Below are 21,090 nucleotides of genomic sequence, written 5' to 3'. Positions count from 1 at the left end.
TTAAAACCTGAAAAACTACGACATACTACACAGAAGGCCGATCACCTACTTGCTTATGAAATAACAATCATGATTATTTTTTTTAATTTTTTTTTAAAAGACAATTCACACCAATTGACCTAGTCCCATGCTAAGCTGGTGAAGCTTGTGTTATGTATACTAGGCAACGGATATACATACATATTATAGATAGATATACATATAAATACATATTTAAACACCCAAGACCTAAGCACAACACCAAATGCTCATCACATCGATGTTCGTCTCAGCCGGGGATCGAACCCGGGACCCATGGATTCGTAGTCAGGGGTACTAACCACTAGACCAATGAGTCGTCTAAAAAAATTATTTGACATATTTAAATTACACAGTACCTCTAACAAATTGATTGATTCGCCGAACATATCAACTGTTAAATTGAGAGCCAGAGAACGTGGAATGTAGGAATCCGGTGAAAAAACAACATTTGCCTCGTAATTACCACCTGTGAACATAGTTATTATAATTAATTTAATTCATCAACATGCAGTACAAGAGGGCATTATCATTAAAATTAGATTTCGATAAGTCAACTCTAGTGTGAAGAATTCATGAACAACGTCCATGGGCGTTTTGTCAAATGTTTTATTAAATTAAATGTCACGATGTTTCAGGATGGGAGACGATAATAATCTCGAAATATAATAAAATCCATGAATGTAGACGTGTGTGTTTTTTACGTATAACAAGTAGTTAGAATAAATAAATAGTATACAGGTAATATAATATAATAGTAAACAGTAATTAAATTTTATATGAAAGTAACTATTTAACTTGATGAAAAGTATATATGATTAAAACACGAATTTTATAATTTAAACGTACGTGTGTGAATGGAAGGCAAAACATGTTTTATTTTGAATATATAATATTTGCTGACTATGTTTTTTGTTTGTGTTTTGTGTATTCATGTATCAAATCAAACATATTAATAATAATATGCAAAACTGACGTTTATATAATAATATATATATAAATTAATATAATCTTACCGGCATTATACTGATCGAAGAATACACTCTGCTCATAATTCCTCGAAAACATTCTAAAATCGGGTATATCTTCTAACTGGGGCATCTCATGCCCCGATAATAAACCTTGGATTTCCACTCGGGAAGGCAATGATGACTGCCCAAGATTGTTCAGGTGACTCCATACAAATGTTGCGACTAGAAAAGAAGTTATGATAGTTTATAAAGTATCAGAATTAAACTTTGAAAAGGTAGAGGCGGACATGAGACTTTGTTTGGCTTAAATGAGGAAAATAATAAATTGTTTGTACTGTAAGAAGCTTGAATTATTTTTTAATTGCTATCACAACAAATCAGAACATTAACCAAACCATACAATATTGAATTAGTTTTATAAAATTAACGAAAAAAATATGTATGTATTACCTTGATTAACAGATTCCTGTCGTAGCGAGTGAAAGATCTTCCTAATAGTACTAAGATTGGGGCATCGCATCACTTGTAAGTATGATGCGATGCGGACTTCAACATCAATCAGATCCTGGCGGTAGGTTTCCATAAAATATTCACTAAAAAAGTATATTAAACTCTTAGTTAAAATCTGCCAATCGACTAGTAGAAAATAAAGCCGTTAAGCTTAGGTTTCCTAGAAAAGCGGTGCCGTTAACTAACGGTCGTCATTTTACGGTTGTTAATAACAGCCGTCTTTACTTTTTAACATAATGCAAAAAAACAATCATTTTCGCCCGTCCAAGTCACGTTTCCACTCATTGTATTAATTAAATATGGGCACCGCTATACGCATAAAACGTTGAACTAATGTTTATCACCGCTATGACAGCCGTCATGCAAATGACAGCACCGCTATTTGACGTTACGGTGACACTCAACGTTCTCTAGAAAACCTACTCCGATGTTATTTATAGACAACGTATGGGTGACGTCACCCAACATTACATCACGTCCGTTAGATAACGGCACCGCTTTTCTAGGAAACCTAAGCTTTAGACTGTAGATTAGTGTTTAGGACAAAGCGCAATCGAAAAGCATTTAAAATTATAATGCCGCTATGATGTATCACGAAATCACTATAGTGGCGGCTCTTACGGTAATCATATATGTAATAATTTTACAATTTATTCACTTATCTTGAAATGGTTGACAATTCATTGTACCTAGCCATTTCTAGGTAAAAAAAAAAGTGTGTGTGTACAAAGTACACATGTCAGAAGTGAAACTTCAGTGGCAAACTAATCTTGAAGTGTTGTTCATATTTATACAAATCTAAAAGTTTAGATTTCCGATATAGACCAGTGCAGATAGCCTTCAAAATAAATAAAAAGTGAAAAAAATTACAGTAGGATGAAACCCATTAGAAAGGCAGGGGAATATGATCAAAATGAAAGGAAAAATAAATTACGGTCGATCTGAGGTCGGGAAGGGGTAGGGGGGGAGTTTTAAGGGTAAAAAACGGTTTATCTCGATTTCCGACAAAACTACAAGTCCTATCGAAGAAAGTTAAATGGCAAAGTTGTAGGTAATAAAAAGATCTAAAACTTTTGTATTTACACATTTTTCACATAACCTCAAAATTGGTGTGAAAAATTCAAAAAACCAAGTTTTTGGTTTTTTATTTTTATCTTTTACAAAAATTTATTTTTTTAAACGAAATTTGGTGAAAACTTACCTTATTATGTCCCAAATATACTGTAATTTATTTGATTAAAAATATTTATTTGTTCGCCTTATTTTGAATTAATATCGAAAAAACACCCTAATTTTCAATCGAAAATTCTGACGTCAAAATTTCAGCTTTTTTCAAAGGGTTGGTGTGCTTTCAGTTCGTTGAAATCTCTACTTTCCTATGGTAAAAAAATATATATATATTACCATAGTAAATCTTCTCAGAAAACGCAAAAAATCGTATGCAGTAACGCCCAGACCTGTCATCCCCTTCCTTACTTCTCTATGAAATACGAAAATTTTAGCCCATCTAAAGGCTAAACTTTTTTTTTAGGTCACTCAGGTATATATAAGTTATCTTAAAATAGTAATAAATAGGCATCTGATTATAATTTAAAGAAGATTCATAGAGAAGTAGGGAAGGGTATGACGGGTCTGGGCGTTACTGCATACGATGTTTTGCATTTTCTGAGAAGATTTTCTATGGTAATATATATATTTTTTTTTACCATAGGAAAGTAGAGATTTCAACGAACTGAAAGCACACCAACTTTTTGAAAAAAGCTGAAATTTTGACGTCAGAATTTTCGATTGAAAATTAGGGTGTTTTTTCGATATTAATTCAAAATAAGGTGAAAAAATAAATATTTTTAATCAAATAAATTACAGTATATTTGGGACATAATAAGGTAAGTTTTCACCAAATTTCGTTTAAAAAAATAAATTTTTGTAAAAGATAAAAATAAAAAACCAAAAACTTGGTTTTTTGAATTTTTCACACCAATTTTGAGGTTATGTGAAAAATGTGTAAATACAAAAGTTTTAGATCTTTTTATTACCTACAACTTTGCCATTTAACTTTCTTCGATAGGACTTTTAGTTTTGCCGGAAATCGAGGTAAACCGTTTTTTACCCTTAAAACTCCCCCCCCTCCCCTTCCCGACCTCAGATCGACCGTAATTTATTTTTCCTTTCATTTTGATCATATTCCCCTGCTTTTCTAATGCGTTTCATCCTACTGTAATTTTTTTTGGTTTCAAAAATTATCGGCACTGGTCTAATACTTAGAGGGACGGAAAAAGGAAGATATGTTAGGAATTTAATCAATTTAATTGTCATTAAAATATTAAGTGTCGAATAATAAATAATAAATAATAAATAATGTGACGGTAAATTTTTTTCCAACGCCGATAAAGAAGTTTGACTTCAAAAAGGAACATGGCGCGTAACCGTAAAACGTGACGTGTAACGAAAAAATGTTACACTACATTTTTTTCCAACCCCGATAAAGAAGTTTCACTTCAATAAGTTTTGTCAATTCTAGGACCCGGCAAAGAGGTATATAATTGGTAAATTCATGCAATTTTTCCACAAACAAAACTTTAATTTTTTCCATTAAACATTTGAACATCAATTTTATCATAACAATAAAAAATTACCTGGTCTCTGTACACGGTGTTCTTCTAAAAGCATCAATGGCTGTTAATCTTATAGGGACTGAAATGTATGGATCACTGATAATGCCCATTAATAAATCGGCGAATTCTTTGTTGAAACCGCCTATATTTCCTAGAGCTTTGATCGTTATTATGAGCTGAAAAAATGAACGAAAATAACTACATGGTATTAAAAAATTCGAGTGTAAACACGTGACGTTCTTAGCTGTATCAGTCCGTGCTCATATTTTTTTGGAAAAATTAACGAGTATCTCCAACAGTATAATCAAGGGAGACACTTATTATTTCCATACCTTAAAATCTCGGCTCAAAATACCATACCAATATGAGCAATGTGTGCAAACGCATAATGTATTATTGAAATACATAAACTGTAATAGTGTCTATTGCTTTGTGTTAAGCTGTATGTTACAATGTACAATTTTTAAAACTCTTCTGTACAATCATTTCTTAACCTTATCCTATCCTGATCAATCGTGACTTGTGTAATTCTTATGTTTCCCTTTGCATCACTATTAGCTGTTCATGAATTTGTCAGATTAGCTTTTAAGTTTTTAGTCTGTTATTAATAAAAAAATTTGGATTACTTTAGATTAAGGTTCTATATATATATTTTTTTTTTCTCGCACGCATCATGTTTCTTTTTTTTTAGTTTTTCTCTTTAACTAGGGTTGCCTGGAAGAGATCGCTTATTAGCAATAAGGCCGCCCGTTGCATCCCTTATAATTTTTATGTATTGTGTTTCTTTTATTTGCAACGAAGTGTAAATAAATAAAATAAAAAACACAATTTATTTAAATTATATTCCAGTCTTTGACGGTCAAGATAACTCCTTAGAAACTATTAGAAATACATCTGTTTCTTAAAGCGTTCACACACGGCCCTAAAATCAGAGGCAATATCGGGGAAGTGGCGGGGAGCACCCTAGATCGCCTCGTGTATAGGCAAATCGTACCCGTAATCTAGTATGCTACTGCCGAATCAAACTACGACCCGATTTCATCCCCACCACCATTGTCCCGATATTGCCACTGATTTTAGTACATAGGTATATGTAAATCAACCTTCTTGTTCAGCTATGTTCATATAAGGTTATTTTTTATATACAAATAAAAAGACGACTGGACTTATTTGAGTATTTTATTTATTCCTTTAACTCTGAGGAAAATAGTATTTTCACGGCAAAACCTAAAAACGAGTTTTTATTCACAAAAGCGAGCAGTCTCTATGGGGTAAAATATGTTCCATTTGTTGGTATGTAGCTACTGAAAAGGCTAGGCTAAGTAAATTCATATTAAGTCGAAACGAAGGGGGTAGCTAGTTTATTTATAAGAAAAAGGTAATTCACAGCCGGGGTTCAAATGCACGACAGTACTTACTATAGAATGTTGTTTGTATAAAAAGTCTACGTACCGTGTCCTTATCACTTCGCACGGGACTAGTAATTCCTTGATGTAACATTTGTTTGACTATATTCTGGAATTCTTCCACAATTGCTTTTGGAGTGTCTTCCTCGCAACATTCACGCACTACAATGAATTTTATTTTATTACTAAAGGAACATTTGGACATATCACAGGCCATAGATTTTTAAAATAGTTAAGAGATTTCTTATTGCATGTTAATGTGATAACTTTTGATAGATTCAAAGTATATTTTCGACGTAAGGTAAACCAAATCATTACACAATTTTTACACGCTTTATATTTAACCGACTCCTTCGGACTCGATTTTGACCCACTTTAAACGGACAGATTTAATTCAAATTTTGCGCACCTGTCAAAGATCGATGACAATGCAATAATCCGAAAAAAAAATAAAAAAATTAAACTAAAAAATAAATAATAGTTAAAAATAACTAAAAAACACGCTTTTAAAGCACATCAAACTAAAAAGTGAAAAATAATTCCTAATTTAGGCTGAAAATGGTAATGTCTCTCTATGCCATATTTTTCGTCTATCGAGCAACCCACGCTTTTTCACAATAATACCAGTATTTTTTGTTCATTACCATTTTCAGCCTAAATTAGGAATTATTTTTCACTTTTTAGTTATATGTGCTTTAAAAGCGTGTTTTTTAGTTTTTTTTAACTATTATTTTGTATCTGTCATTTGTTTTTTCTAATAGGCAAGTAGGTGATTCTTCCGTGCCTGACACACGCCGTCGATGGGCCTAAAGCATTCTGTTTTTCTTACAATAATATCCTTCACCGTATGAGCGGTAAATGCGCACCAAGACTGAAAAATTTATTTTATTGGCGCACAGTCAGCGATCGAACCTACGACCTAAGGGATTGGAGTCGCACGCTGAAACCACAAAGCCAGTACCGGCTCAAATTACTCCACTCCACTTAATAATTGTTCATATGTAATACAGAGTTTTAATACCATCAAAATAAAAGGACACTGGTCATGGGTGCCAGCTTCGAAGTACAGAATTATTTATTGTATTCCAGAATAACACGAAACAGTTTAACACTTACATGACCTTCCGCTGTGTTTACAATATGAATGCACCATAGAAGAGACGGTGAAACTGACAACTTTATCATTCCTCTGACCACGGAGTAGTTCGAGCATACTTTCTAACATTTCGATTTTCGGTCTGAAATTATCAAATTACATATTAGGGGGCGTCCATAAATTACGTGAGGTGTTTAAGGGGGGAGGGGGTCGAGTTAAATCTCATTTAATCTTACGATGGAGAGAGGGGGGGTCTCGGCAAATATCACGCAATTTTTTTTCTGATTGAAAAAAAATAAGGAGAACGGTTGACCCTAAAGGCCATCTCTGCAACTTCCCGCTAACTCCATACCTAAACTCTCAACATTTCACTTATTTTGTTTTAGTCGTAAATAAAAGCACGAAGCAAATTTTTTTTCTTTTTACAATAACAATCCAACGCGTTTACGTAAGAAACCCAAATTTTGAAAAATCTCACGTGAGATTGGGGGATGGGGGAGGGGGTTGAATAAAATCTCACGACATCTCACTAGGAGATTTTTTTTGAGAAAGCATTAATTTGTAAAAATCTTACGTAGGTAATAAAAACGCAGAAATTTCTCTGCTCAATAGAAGCTATATTATTTCATAAAGAATTTGATACCTTTTAAAAGATTAAAATTATACCTGGGAATCATAGCCATAGACATAAGCCACTCATGTCTCGTGTCATTGTTTACTTCGTTTTTCAGGATTTTGTCCTTTATCAACTCCACTGAGCCCGTACTAGCTATGTATGGGAGAGCATCTAGTATATGTTTCCTGAAATTTAGTAATTTTCTGGATGATCCGTTGAATTTCGTATCACCTACGTATGTTTTAAAACAGACCAATGACATCGGACCTCATACTACACATATGAAACACAAATTTCTGAAGTGACAATTTTTTATTTCTAAATCTACAAAATCAAATATTTCCCAGCTAGGACAGTTTATATTGTAAAATGCAACTTAGTCCTTTCGTTTCGTCGTCGTTTTTGGTACTTTTCTTTTCCCAGAACTTCCACAAATAGTTCGAAGAAATTAAGATCATAATTAGCCAAATCGGTCCAGTTATTATCGAGTTTTACAACAGCAATTAATTTTTCTATATACATATATAGAAGATAAGAAAAAGGTTTTTTAGCAAATAAAAAATATAATTGAAATTCCATGTAAACTAATATAATTTCTTGTAACACAAACTTTTAGTAAATTTAAAAATTTCGTACACTGACCGACCAATTTTGAGAACAGTTTATCTTTTTTACTACCATTTTTGAAGTGGTTAAAATAAATCTATTATACCACTTACCGGGCAGTACTGCACATAGTATGTGCTCTGGTGAGTAGCAAGTCAAGTGTAGTGTGATGTAGTTTACGAGCAGATCGTACAAGTTGCCCCCACAAACCAACGGTGGAACCACTATCCATGTTATCATCGACTGTGGTCTCTTCATCTGTATTTTGCTTTACTCTATGGTCAAAAGAAAAAATAATGTATATATAGGAGCAATGGTTTTACATTTTACTAGCTTTGCTTTGCACGGCAACCATGTCCCGTAATCCTTGAGAAATTGGACTAGACCTTTCTCATGTATCATTTTAAATGTTGCGCACCGCAATAAATTCTGTGGCTATATGTCTGTGTAAAACAGACATATAGCCGCGGTGGTTCTCTTTATATTATATATAAATATGTATATATGTATATGTATAGATAAAGTTAGACATATGTTGTCATTGATTTTTTTGTAGTTTCGTTAGTTACTCTCATCGTTGAGGCAGCGTTTGTAAGAAACGTTTTCGTTCGAGCCTTTTTTTCCGACTTTGCAAGTCCAAATACCAAAATAGTATTTTAATTTTTTCTATTATACAGTATACTCACAAATAACGTGGCTTTCTATTGATGTAATTTTTCAAAATCGGTTTAATTGATTCAGATATTACCTCCTACGACCGCCCAAAATAACCTCTTTATAAGATTTGTCTATACAAATAATAAAAACTACTTAAACTATGTCACATGTCCTTTAAATTAACAAAATTAAATTCAAACCAGTCCAAAACTGTAATACTAGTAAATTTGCAAAGATTGCTAAATCTTATATTTTCAACGAAAATCTTGGAAACCCTATATTAAATCTGAAAACTAAAACACGATAATGGTGATTGAATAATACTTGCGGTTCGATTCCGGAGTAAAAACCAAAATAAAGAGCCTCACATATGCATAACTATTTCCTTGGAAACACATCAAAACACTTCAGGGATAAACTGGTAATAAATAATATACAGGGTAGCCAAAAAGTCGTGGATCAGACGCAAATAGGGGATAGATGAAGTCATCAGCGGCAAAAAATTGTTCTACGGGAGGTCTCTAAGGTTACCCCTGCAGAGTTATGATTTATTTTGGTTTTTATATGAAAATTTAATTTTTTTACTAATTTTGATGAAATGACTTTTTTTTACTAATTCAAGAAAAAATTATGATTTGAAAAAATGTTATATCGTATCACTTAATATTATCTTCAATACACTCAATAAACAACTAAAAAAAGTATGCCTAACGCAAGAACTCATCAGTACCAATCTAGTGGATATTATAAAAAAGATACAGGATGTCTACATCCTGTATCTTTTTTCTTTTTTTTCGAATTTTAATAAGAATTAGTAAAAAAATTAAATTTTCATATAAAAACCAAAATAAATCATAACTCTGCAGGGGTTGACCTTAGAGACCTCCTGTAGAACAATTTTTTGCCGCTGATTACCTCATCTATCCCCTATTTGCGTTGGATCCACGACTTTTTGGCCAACCTGTATATATAAACAAAAGTATAAATGTATTTACTCACTGACAGAGTAGTTTCAATACATCTCTAGCCGACTTGACTTCATTGCTGTCAGACTTGACGTACAGCGGGTGGTGGTGGTGGAGGAGATTCAAACGCCTCTGTATCACAGCCCATCCTGAAAAGGATCTAATTAGAAAAAAACATAGCACAGTCCGTTTGATTTGGATTAGTCACCGATATTTCTAATCCAGTCACAATTAGTCTTTGGTTCAAAATTTTCACTCCGCATCAAAATAATAAGATCGTTATATAAATTAATATGAATGTTCTGTTGTTATAGAATAAATTTCACTACTTAAGAATTGAAAGTTTTAGAGGCAACAGATACATTACGAAAATATTTTAATATATAAATAGAATACAGGTGGTATTGATATGATAGAAAATGTCAACATTCAAAATTGTAACAAATTCGATTTTTTAATAAACTTTTTTACAGTACCTTAATACTAATGAAATAGAAAACTTATTATTACAAAACATGAAAACATATAACCTAAACCTTTTTACAGAAAAAGACCGAGTGCAATTAAAAGATCAGTCTCACATGCAATATTATTGAGGTGCAATAAGCGCGTAAATTTGCTACTGTTTAAATTTAAATTGAGCCGTGTTGGCCTAGTGGCTTCAGTGTGCGACTCTCATCTCTATGACCGAAGGTACGATCCCCGGCTGTACACCAATGGACCTTCTTTCTATGTGCGCATTTAACATTTGCTCGAACGGTGAAGGAAAACATCGTGAGGAAACCGACATGTCTTAGACCCAAAAAGACGACGGCGTGTGTCAGGCACTGGAGGCTAATCACCTACTTGCCTATTATATTTAAAAATAAACATGAAACAGATTCAGAAATCTGAGGTCACGACCTAAAGAGGTTGTAGCGCGTCTGATTTTTTTTTAAATTTAAATTACTTTCTATACCTTAAAAATTAGAAATCCAATTATTTACCCTTTGTATCATCATCGACAGTCAGCTCATCGGTCTTATTAACCTCTCTAATAAGTTCCAAATCCTGTATAACAGTGGTCATAGCACCAGAGTTTTTCCCCGAGAACGGCTCAAACAGATGTCGTTCTCGGCAGTTAACCGACTTGTAGATGTGATGATCCACGTTGATGCGACACTTGCTTTCCGATTTAAGCACTGGCCATGTTTGGAATTTCTGAAATTAAAAACAATTGTAGTGCAAACATAGACATAGTTGAAAGACTCCCTAGATGGCGCAGTGCTAAATTCAAGTTGTTTGTATATGTAATTCTAATAATTACGGTGAGGGGTACCGGGTTCGATTCCCGGTTCGAGGGCAAGTTTTAATTTAATTTAAATTTGTTCTCGGCCTTTGGAAGTGGTGTACGGGCGAGTGCCTAAACCGTACATGGAGGACACGGTCGAATTTCTAAAGACAAGCACGAATTATAACAAAATCCTATAATTACCACTGGCTAATGCAATTATGCTAATTACAAAGATTGAAGTAATTTCTAAAGATATTTTTTCTTTATTAGACTAATAAACTTTATTTAGAAAGATTTCCTTCCGCGAATTATATTATCCCTCCATTCAAACATACATTACATTTCAAAAAAGCAAGTAATAACAGCAAGAGATATTTCAATTACTTACACTTTGAAAGTCATATCTGACAGTCTGTAAGATAGACATATATTTGTATCTGTCAGTGCACTGTGAAAGATCACGCGTCTTCACAAGTATCAAACTGGTGTTTTCTTGTCCTCGCACTGAGTACTCCACGTTGCATGTTCCATGGGTGTCTTGCTAATAAAAAATAAAAAAATAAGATTTTTTACTCAACGGGATCTAAAGAATAATTCTAAGCAAAACAATGATTAGCTTGGGCTCAAAGACACAAAAGCTTTGGGTCTTTAATGTAATATTGTGTCTGTTTTTATAATACAATACAAATTACAAAACTCTACTGTTGGACTTACTTCAATGCCTTTGAAATTAATGTCAAATCTCTTCATGCTGTTCTGAAAGAGAGACAAAATGCCTCGTTTGAAGTTAAGAACCCAATCTTCTTCATTTTCTTGAGGACATATCTCTGATATAACACCATCATGAAATGCAAATCTGTAAGATTAAAAATCTTAAACATTATACTGAATTTACCTTAACTTAGTTTAGTTTTTAGAGAGTCTTTTAAGTCAATTTTAAAAAAATAAAATAAATTTATGGCTTGCCAAGACAAAATTAATAATTGTTGAGAAACAAATGTATCTTTACACCTCATTGAGACATTACTAGCTCCATTGTGTAGTGTAACAAAACTGTTATAGTGTAATTGTTAAATAAAATTTTACCAAACTAAAATAATATTCCACCAATATATGGTTTTCCAATATTAAATATAATTATGGATTGTGGTTGTTGCTTCGCTTTTATGTAACAAGTTAATAAAATATACAAAAATCATATTGCAATTTCATATTATTTTCTTTCTTGACCTTAATTTTAAAACTTAAAGCATTTATAAAGGATTTCTTTTGATTATTATGCAAAAAAATTGCCAAAAATTGTAAATAATGAAGATACAATATGTAAAAACCTGAGATCATTAAGTGAGACGGCATGAATAAATTTTTCAGCTCTTTCAACTGGATAGTCTTTATTCTGGTCTAGAAGAGTGACATCAGTTAATTGAATAACCCCCTCACAAGGTCTGATGAATTGTATTACAGCCTGGAACATAGAAATAATGTAATCTAACACATTGAAAATTTATGTCACAAAAACAGTAATATTTTTTAGCTATGCAACTGTGCTAACAAAAATAATTAATACTGCTTACATCGGAAATTAGTTTAATAAATAGTTAAGAACATCAGAATTAGTACCATAATTCCTAGTTCCTATCTATATAGATTTATACACATACAATTTATTTAATACTTAGTGGTTTAGCACTTTAAGCGTGAAGGTATAATAGAACATTAATTTTAATTTATAACATTATTCAAACTGTAAAGTTATTAGGTATTTTTATTACAACTTACCTCTGTTTTGATATCAAGTGTTGATCGGTTATTACTAGATCCAGCAAATAACGTTTCCACATTAACTTTGTATTCATAGTGGTAGCTTACCGACGTTAAATATTTAAACTTTTCAGACTCTGAAAATTAAAATATATTATTTATTCAATTATAATAAAATTTTATTTCAATTAAAACATGGTAATGGTAAATAAAAGCATGTTTATTTACTTTTAAATCTTGTTCGGAAATCAGAATTGCAAAATTCAAATGATTTTGACAATTGACACTTCGTGGCTTAATACAAATAGATGCGGCATCTCGATTATAGAAACCTTCCAATTTACAAAACCTTAAACGTACTTTTGTCTTTAACAGTTATTTTCGAATAATAACACATTTATGTAGGTAGTGCTCCTCAATAAAATTTTGTTAAAATAATAGTCTCAACGATTTTTAAAATTTATGACGTGATAAGTATAGCTAATTCAAGTAACTATGTACTAGAATTTGACCAATGGAACATTATAAATTTAAATCTAAGATTCTAATGTTAATATTGTAGTAGATGAGAGAGAAAAAAAATGAGATTTCGTTGTTCCAGTCAAAAAAACGACGGATTGCACTCTGGGAGTGCCGGTTGAATTGAAAACTTGAATATTAACGTTGTGCATTTTTGATATTTTGGAATGGTTAGGGAATAATTTTGCATGAATTGCTTTAATTATCAGTTTAAAAGTACTATCATTTATGTGGTAGAATACAATATTTATTTATTGCGCTATCGTACACAAACATGACAATTTATATTACATTAAATACGCAGCGCCAGCTGTCTAGTCTCCATCCGTCTTACGAATTATTCGATCAGGTCACGTGTCCTGACGCGAGTTTAACATTTTTTACCCTTTCCAAAAAAAAGTGTACAACGCCGCTAAAGAAGTTTTCACTTCAAAAATTAGAAAAGTAATTACTAATAAATACTTATTTACAATAATTAACACTTGAAAGTTACTTACGTGTACATGTTGGCGATCCACAAATGTAAGGATCTTTTAATGAATCTGAAACAAAAGAATTAAGTGAAATTAAATAGGCAGAATATATTATTATAATTGAGTATAAATAATACGCGCAGGTAATATATTTTTGTCAGATAAAGAAATTTGTATAATATTTTGCCGCTCATCGCACTTTCATCTTCCGAAATTAAAATAACAAGCAGCCCAAAGACTACAATATTATATTAATAAGCGCTTGCATAAAGTGGCCTGGCTACCTATTAGATACTAACGAAAATCTTGTATTATAAGATTTTAAACTGTTAAACAGAGATACAGACAATTTTATCTTGGCCTCAGACGTGTCAGAGAAAATTATACAAATACAATATAGAGATAAAATTTAATTTCGTTTGAATTCCGAGGTTCCTTAGTGATAGATTTAAAGAAAAAAGGCCGATGCATTAATGAAACTGTAAACCAGTGGCGCCAAAACCCTTGGTCATAGATCTCTGTTTCTTTGAATAAGTCATTTTATAGGCAAGGAGGTGATCGCTGATCAGGTCATCGCCGTCGATTTTGTGGTTTTAAATGTGATCACCACAATGTTTGCCATAATCGTATGAGCGAGAATTAATTGTGAACATAAAATAGTAACATAAAAGAAAATATCACAGCGATACCGCCTAGGTATGTGTCTTGCCAGTCTTTTAAGAATTCGTACGGTCTTGTCTTGAATGACCCTAAGTAACATTGATTTCGAAAGAACTGCAAAATTTATTGATTTAAATACGAAAGGTTTTAGTTTACTTTATGAGATCGTGGCATGGCGACAAAAACTGTATAAAACATTTATTTTAAATATTCTAGGATATTTTAAAGTATATATTTTCAACGCATTGCCAAATATTACGCAATATGTAGGAAGATACACTGATATAACTAGGGAGAGATTGTAAATCCCATGCGAGCGTAAATGGGAACGATTGAGTATTGAAAACCGACGACACGGAATAATAACCGCCTCTACTGGCAACACAGAATAAAATGTTGCATATATTTTGCGAATATTTTGCATGATCTGCTTTGATTTTTCTCTAGATTTAAATTTTCAGAATTGGCAATAAATATTTTCGCCCATGGACAAAAAACGTAACATGGACAAAGGACGTAAATGTCATCTTACATTCGTAATAATGCTTTTTATATATAATGGTAATTAACCAGTTACATTATCTGTAATAAAACTTTAAGAAATTCTTTTGTGAATTGTTAAAGAATTATTTTTAATACCTTGGTAAACGTATTTCAATGAACTATGTCGAGTAACACTTGACGCGATATCTTCTTGACCTGAGCTTTGCGAGCCTGATCTTGATACTTGGATGAAAAAAGTCGGTTTCAACCTAGGTTACTTGTTAGATAAGTACTAGGTCTTGAGATGCCAATCAATAAATGAATACCACTCACGTCGAGCAATCTTAAACATCTCTCAATATTTTTCCGCAGATTCTAATTACTCACTATGCAAACAATAATTCATTCGAAATTTGATATTAAAATAGTTGGCTCTTATTCCTACAATAAATAGATAAACTTAGTTTTCAAAAGTGTACACCTTTAATATCAAGTATTTATTTACCAATCACATGTATTAAGAGACCTATTTAGAACAAAAATGCAAAATACTTTTCAATAATACTTATTCCATTTGTTTGTCGCTATTAGACTAACAGGATAAATGGTGCGCGTTCTTTATTATTGCTCACTACTACTAGCACAGTTTTAAATTAGTAGTAGAAACGAAGGACAAAATGATTTTTTATTATAACAGTATGCGTCTAATATTTTGACTTGTATTATTGAAAAACAATAACTAATTTCTGTCGACAAAAGCTATCAATTCTTCGTAAAGCGACACAAACAATTTGATACGAGATAATTAAAGTTGGTACTCAGATAAAAGATTTTGTTAATTTATATAAATATGTGGTCGGTAAAGATAGTTTTACTCTTAGATATGGAATTATAAAATTGATGTTGCTCCTTTTATAAACATAAAAAAATCACTATGGCAAGTCTATTTTTTATAGGAAGCCGAAGGAAGGAGGATAACCTACCATTTGAACGTGTGTGGTCATATTTTTGGAAGTTATTTAAGAAGCGGTGGCGGATACTGTCCTTACGAAATTATGTACCTTAGTAATTTGTAGGTAAAAATTATCATTGTAAAATTTGATTTCACTATAATAGTTCAATTAATATTACTTAACTAATTGCATTTACTATCTGAATTTATCTAGAAAAAATACACAAATTATTAACGTTAAAGCAATATATTAATATTACATTATTTATCTATACCTGGAAATTTCGTGGTATTTATTAATAATACAATTGTGAGAAACATTATGTACTGTATATATTTAAAATAAGGACTAAAAGTTATTGCAAATTTTTGTTGTCGGGAACCAATACGAACATTTAATATTATATTTATTAAAATATATTAAGTATTTGTTATTATTACTTGATCAACATTAAACTTTTTCCAACGAAATCGAGGAAAAACTGAACATTTTCTACTTCTAACTACATTGTATCTGGCTTCCATAGATGAAGAAATGCCATTGTAATAAAATTCTAACTAACCACTGACTAATATTTGCGAAAGGAGATTCCCGGAAAATTTACTTAAAAAATTAATTAAAAATATGCCCCAGGATACAAAGAGTCATTAATTAAACTGAGCGTAAAATATTTGAACTTATTCTTTATCTTTTAAAGAATAGAAAAATTGAAGGGAAATTAAAATAGCGTTAAAATGCCGGGATTTCTTCGCAATTATCTCTGGAGTTATTAATTGTTCTATTTTATTTAGTAATCTAATTCTAGTAGAACTAATTTTTCAAAAGATTTTATTTCTTGTACCTTCAATTTCCACAAGTCTTTTAGTTTATAATTCTACTACTTATTGCGTTTAGTAAGATTAAAGTATAAAGGCCGATTTACATTATCTTAGTGTTTAGGAGAGTGCTTTAGTACAACTTGAAAGGCAAGTTCTTTAGCGTAGCGTTTACTAAAGTAAGTAGCGTTTACATGTTTCAACTAAAGTACTATCCTAAAGCACTCTCCTAAACACTAAGATAATGTAAATCGGCCTTTATGGACAGTAATTATATTAGTGTATCATAAAGATTGAATATTTTTTTCGTTTTCTGAAGAGATGTAAAACATAACAATGGTTGTTTAAATTGGTCGTAAATGCGTATTAATAAAATTACAAAACAATTCCGAGCAAATTGTCAAAAACGGCTTGTGCGAAGAGACAAAGAAAAATTGAGTCCCTTCCAATTGAGGTAATGACCCTTCGTCTCAAAAAAGGGTTCAAGATCTTCAATACAAATGGATAGGGGCCAATCAAGGAAACAATTAATCAAGGAATGAGGAGAAATCTACAATTTTATATTTATACTAGCGGACCCAACAGACGTTGTCCTGATATTTCAAGCGATAAGGATATTAAACAAAGTATGAAAGTACTGACTTGAGCGCCATCTACCGGGCTGATTTGTGAATCTAAACCATTCCCAGATCCCCTTGAACACACAAAAAAATTTCATCAAAATCAGTCCAGTCGTTTGAGAGAAGTTCAGTGACATACACACTCACAGAAGAATTATATATATAAAGATTATTATTAAAAGATAAGACAAAGTTACTTGTATATTTCCCATACAACGCTTTCACACACTAGCAAGGCTTTACTAAAAAAATGGCGTCAAATTAAAAAAGCTAATAATACGTTAAACATTATAATTATTAAGTATTTATTATATATTCAAATGTTAATATGGTTCTCTAGGTTTATATTGCATATTGAATATAGCTAGGAAAGCAAAAAACTACTCGTACATACAATAATCCTAAACTAATTTGGGCGTTTAACGTTACCAGTAAATTGCTTATCCATTTTCATAATAAAAAGTACAACACAAAATCATATTTCATAGCATATATTTTGGGCATTTAGATATCATGGCTTGTGTATAATAGTGATAAAGCAGTGCGATTACATTTAACAATATTTTTCTTTAATAATTTCAAATATCAAAATCGTATATTTTAAAGTTATTATATTATTTGTACAGAATGTATTAGTACAAAGTCCTTTACATAAAATAGGACATATAGCAGCTTTCTGAGTCAATAAGATTGATTAATTTAGGGTGATCAACCTTCTGCACTCATCAAATTGAATACCAGAATCGAACCTTAAGACCACGTGCGTAAAGATAAGGCGCATAACGGTTTGTAGAGGAGTCCTTTAACACATTTTAACTATAATAACAAGGCGAATAAAAGGTTATCGTTAATTTAAGTCGATTTAGTTCCTATTTTAGTTTATCGCTTATCATTAGTCGCTGCCCTGGTAAAGACATTTAACACACGAGAAACTTCGCATAATGCAAAGTGTCCCAACTTTGACTGATTGACTAACTTTGAAAGTTTTCTAACTTTGAAAAGTGTCGTGAGTTTATTGATTTTTTGCCCTATAACTTTTCTGAGATATATTAAGATTATTTAATAATTCTCAAAATAGGTCCGTATTGAGTCTTAAAACTGTAGAGAGAGTAGTTTTGACTATAGATTAAGAATAACAAGGTCAAGGTCTCTTAAACATTCATAAAATATGATTTGATTTGAAAATAAAACTACTACTTCATTACAGGTCAATAAATTGTGGAACCAATGTTATCATATTTATAGACATAATATATATCTACGTCTTGTCTATGCACAATACATATTATGCAACTTTGTATAATAAATATGTTAGGAGGTAATCTACTGAAAGTCATTGCCACTTAAAATTATCTCCTTTAGAAAAAATAATATCAAAAGTAATGTATAGAAAGTAAGAGTCTAAGAAATTTAATTTTTAATTAAGCTAACATGTCAAGTAAATAGCAGATAAACTGGTTTAATATCAACATGCCAAAAGATGCATGACTGCAAATTTACTAAATAAACTTATTATAGAATTAATAAAACCTCAAGCTCCGCAGTTACTGCAACATGATGAAAACTACGAACTAAAGTCAATTTAAGTACCTAAATTAGCGAGACTTAAGTTTGTCTGGAACAACTTTTCAATGAAACAACTTACTTCCCGATCCTCTCACGGCACTTAAACACAACCACAAAATTATCACACTAAAATACATGATCAAATCATTGTACACGTCTTTTCACAGCCGAACACCAATTGAAATGACAAAACTTTTATCTAGGGTCAAAGGGGTAGTGTAAATAAAATTATCAGTTAATTAGAATAATTTGTAAACGACCAATGATAAGTATTGGGAGGGTACTGACAACGGGCGGGAAGTTAGATCGAATTGCGTACGCGTCGAATGTAATGTGATATACACGATTAGCTTCTTTCCTGACTCCGTTTATTGAATTGGACTTCGTATTCCGTTAGCTTTTTTTACGTGAGTACATTGCAGAATGATTTTCAGATATGATGGAATAATTTCATATTGTTCATTTATTTCAGTATTTTATCTACATAATAATGATTAACAATGGATAAATATAAAACAAAAATAAGTTTAAAAAGTTTGGTCCCTGTGGTATGGGAGCGTTCATGTATTATGTAACGAATTTGAGGGGGGGGTCATCCTGTAATTGAATTACCCTTTATTGTTAATATTATTTTCGACTTTACAGCACATAATGGTAACTTTTAGGTATAAAGAGTCACTGAGTTGTCACGAAACGTTTTACTATTGGCTACAGAAAAACGTTACGGCGCGTTACATAGGGGGGGGGGGGGTCAAGAATCTCCGCTCCCTAATGTACCTCTAATGCTGGGGTCCAGTACTATCTTCCAGGCACTCGCTGAAATTAGCGGCTGGGCACTTGAACCCGTGGACCACGAGTCTTCTCCGAAGAGAACAAATCAATAATTATCGATTTTATAAATTTAGAAATTATTGCGGACATTTGAATTTATAACGTATGTATGCGTAACGTTTAATGTTCTTGAGAAATATATTATCAAAATTGGGTAAATTTATCTAAAGGGAAGTTTAGGAGCTGCTTGACATCGTTGTCTAGTATTCTTATATCTGTATTTGTCTTTGTCTGTATGTTATATCTTATTCATATAGTGTGTTAGGATAAAGTATTGCACAAGTTTTTTATTAGCTTCCATTCAGAGATGAATGGTTTAAAATTCACTTATCTCTGGGTTATAAGGTCAATGTCTTGAAATACGCTCGATATTATCTTACTAGAGTACTAGTCACTCGCTCTGTCATAGCTTACAGATAACTTTTCCTAGATTTTTAATTTGGTCCCCGAACAAAATCCCTGTGGACTGCCTGTACAGACGGAATATTTTAATTAATTTTATTATAATTAAAGGACCTTAATAGGTTTTTAATGTCATTTACAAACATAAATCATATTCATATTTAATTCATAAGGAATTAGTAACTTTTACTAAATGATAAAATCTGTATAAGTATGTTATATTTTTGAAGTTATACTTCTTTAAGGGCGTTATGAAAAATTTATGAGAGTGAAATTTTACGAAGCGCGCACCGTGACACAAAATTAACAGAATGAAGTTGCCCACGGAAGATGCTACGGCATTGGACATACATACAACATTCGAATAATAATAGAATTTATGTTACACTTAAGGTAAGAGAATAATAATAAATATTTATTTATTGAATTTTTCAAATGTAAACTGAACTTTATTGACTATACTGACTCCTTTTCCAGTCTTTGATTATTTAATTGTAATTAATTATTTGCATGCAATCAAAAACTATTTTTAATAATGCCAAAGAAGTATAACTTCTTACGCGCGTACATAAGTACACGCACCCTTTTTTTCTTTTCGCTCTATTTCAATATACATTTGTGGAGGAAGGATGGCAAACAGTTCCTGCAACCTAAAAGGATCCTCGACCAGTCTAACCAGTGACTGTTCGACCCGAAAGCCCCAATGGCAAAAGACGTAATCGCAGTGATTGTGACCATAGACTGTAGGCGTCGCTAAACATGCATAATGCACTTTTGGTTCGATGACTAGTCAAAATAATGAAAATTAGCGTTTTCAAAATGTGATATACCTACATTAATATAAAATTAAACTTCCTACGTGCCCTGCGGTATTGGAAAACCAATACCTCAAAACATTACCTATGTTGGTTATTACAGGCAGTCCTCGACTTACGTCGTTTCAAGTTACGTCGAACAATGTTTTGACACTATTCCTCAAGCATACGTCATTTGTTTCGATTTCCGGCATAGGAGAATTTACTTGTCTTGTGCAAATTTGGAGAATGCTATGAAAATTTTTGAAGAAAATTATCCTAATTTTGAGAGAAGTTTCCTTTGTTATAAATGCAGTTTTTTTTAATTTCGTGTCCGTGTGGATCCTTACCCTTGAGTTTTACTCTACTCTTACTCGACTTACGTCGTTTCGATTAACGTCGCGTATTTCGAGAACCTAACATGCCGTAAGTACGAGGACTGCCTGTATATTGTTATAATTTTAGTTTCAAGATAGGCCG

At 31.9% G+C, this 21,090-nt stretch overlaps 1 protein-coding gene across 1 annotated transcript in view; it reads right to left on the bottom strand.

Moving 5' to 3' along the window:
- LOC125053230 overlaps positions 1–18,847 on the bottom strand; it is a 72,518-nt gene extending 53,671 nt beyond the window's left edge. The window contains exons 1-16 of the mRNA XM_047654477.1: positions 18,663–18,847; positions 13,511–13,555; positions 12,513–12,631; positions 12,065–12,198; positions 11,448–11,589; positions 11,122–11,274; positions 10,447–10,660; positions 9,495–9,609; positions 7,952–8,113; positions 7,283–7,417; positions 6,637–6,758; positions 5,567–5,682; positions 4,136–4,290; positions 1,440–1,582; positions 1,035–1,211; positions 378–487 (exon numbers count right to left, since the gene is read on the bottom strand). Coding sequence (XP_047510433.1) covers positions 378–487; positions 1,035–1,211; positions 1,440–1,582; positions 4,136–4,290; positions 5,567–5,682; positions 6,637–6,758; positions 7,283–7,417; positions 7,952–8,113; positions 9,495–9,609; positions 10,447–10,660; positions 11,122–11,274; positions 11,448–11,589; positions 12,065–12,198; positions 12,513–12,631; positions 13,511–13,555; positions 18,663–18,720 — 2,100 coding nt within the window. The 5' untranslated portion in view covers positions 18,721–18,847. The remainder of the gene's footprint in view (positions 1–377; positions 488–1,034; positions 1,212–1,439; positions 1,583–4,135; positions 4,291–5,566; positions 5,683–6,636; positions 6,759–7,282; positions 7,418–7,951; positions 8,114–9,494; positions 9,610–10,446; positions 10,661–11,121; positions 11,275–11,447; positions 11,590–12,064; positions 12,199–12,512; positions 12,632–13,510; positions 13,556–18,662) is intronic.
- Between the last annotated feature and the right edge of the window lie 2,243 nt (positions 18,848–21,090).

Source organism: Pieris napi, chromosome 10 (assembly GCF_905475465.1).
Source record: "Pieris napi chromosome 10, ilPieNapi1.2, whole genome shotgun sequence".
NCBI lineage: Eukaryota > Metazoa > Arthropoda > Insecta > Lepidoptera > Pieridae > Pieris > Pieris napi.
This window is presented reverse-complemented; position numbering and strand designations above follow the sequence as displayed.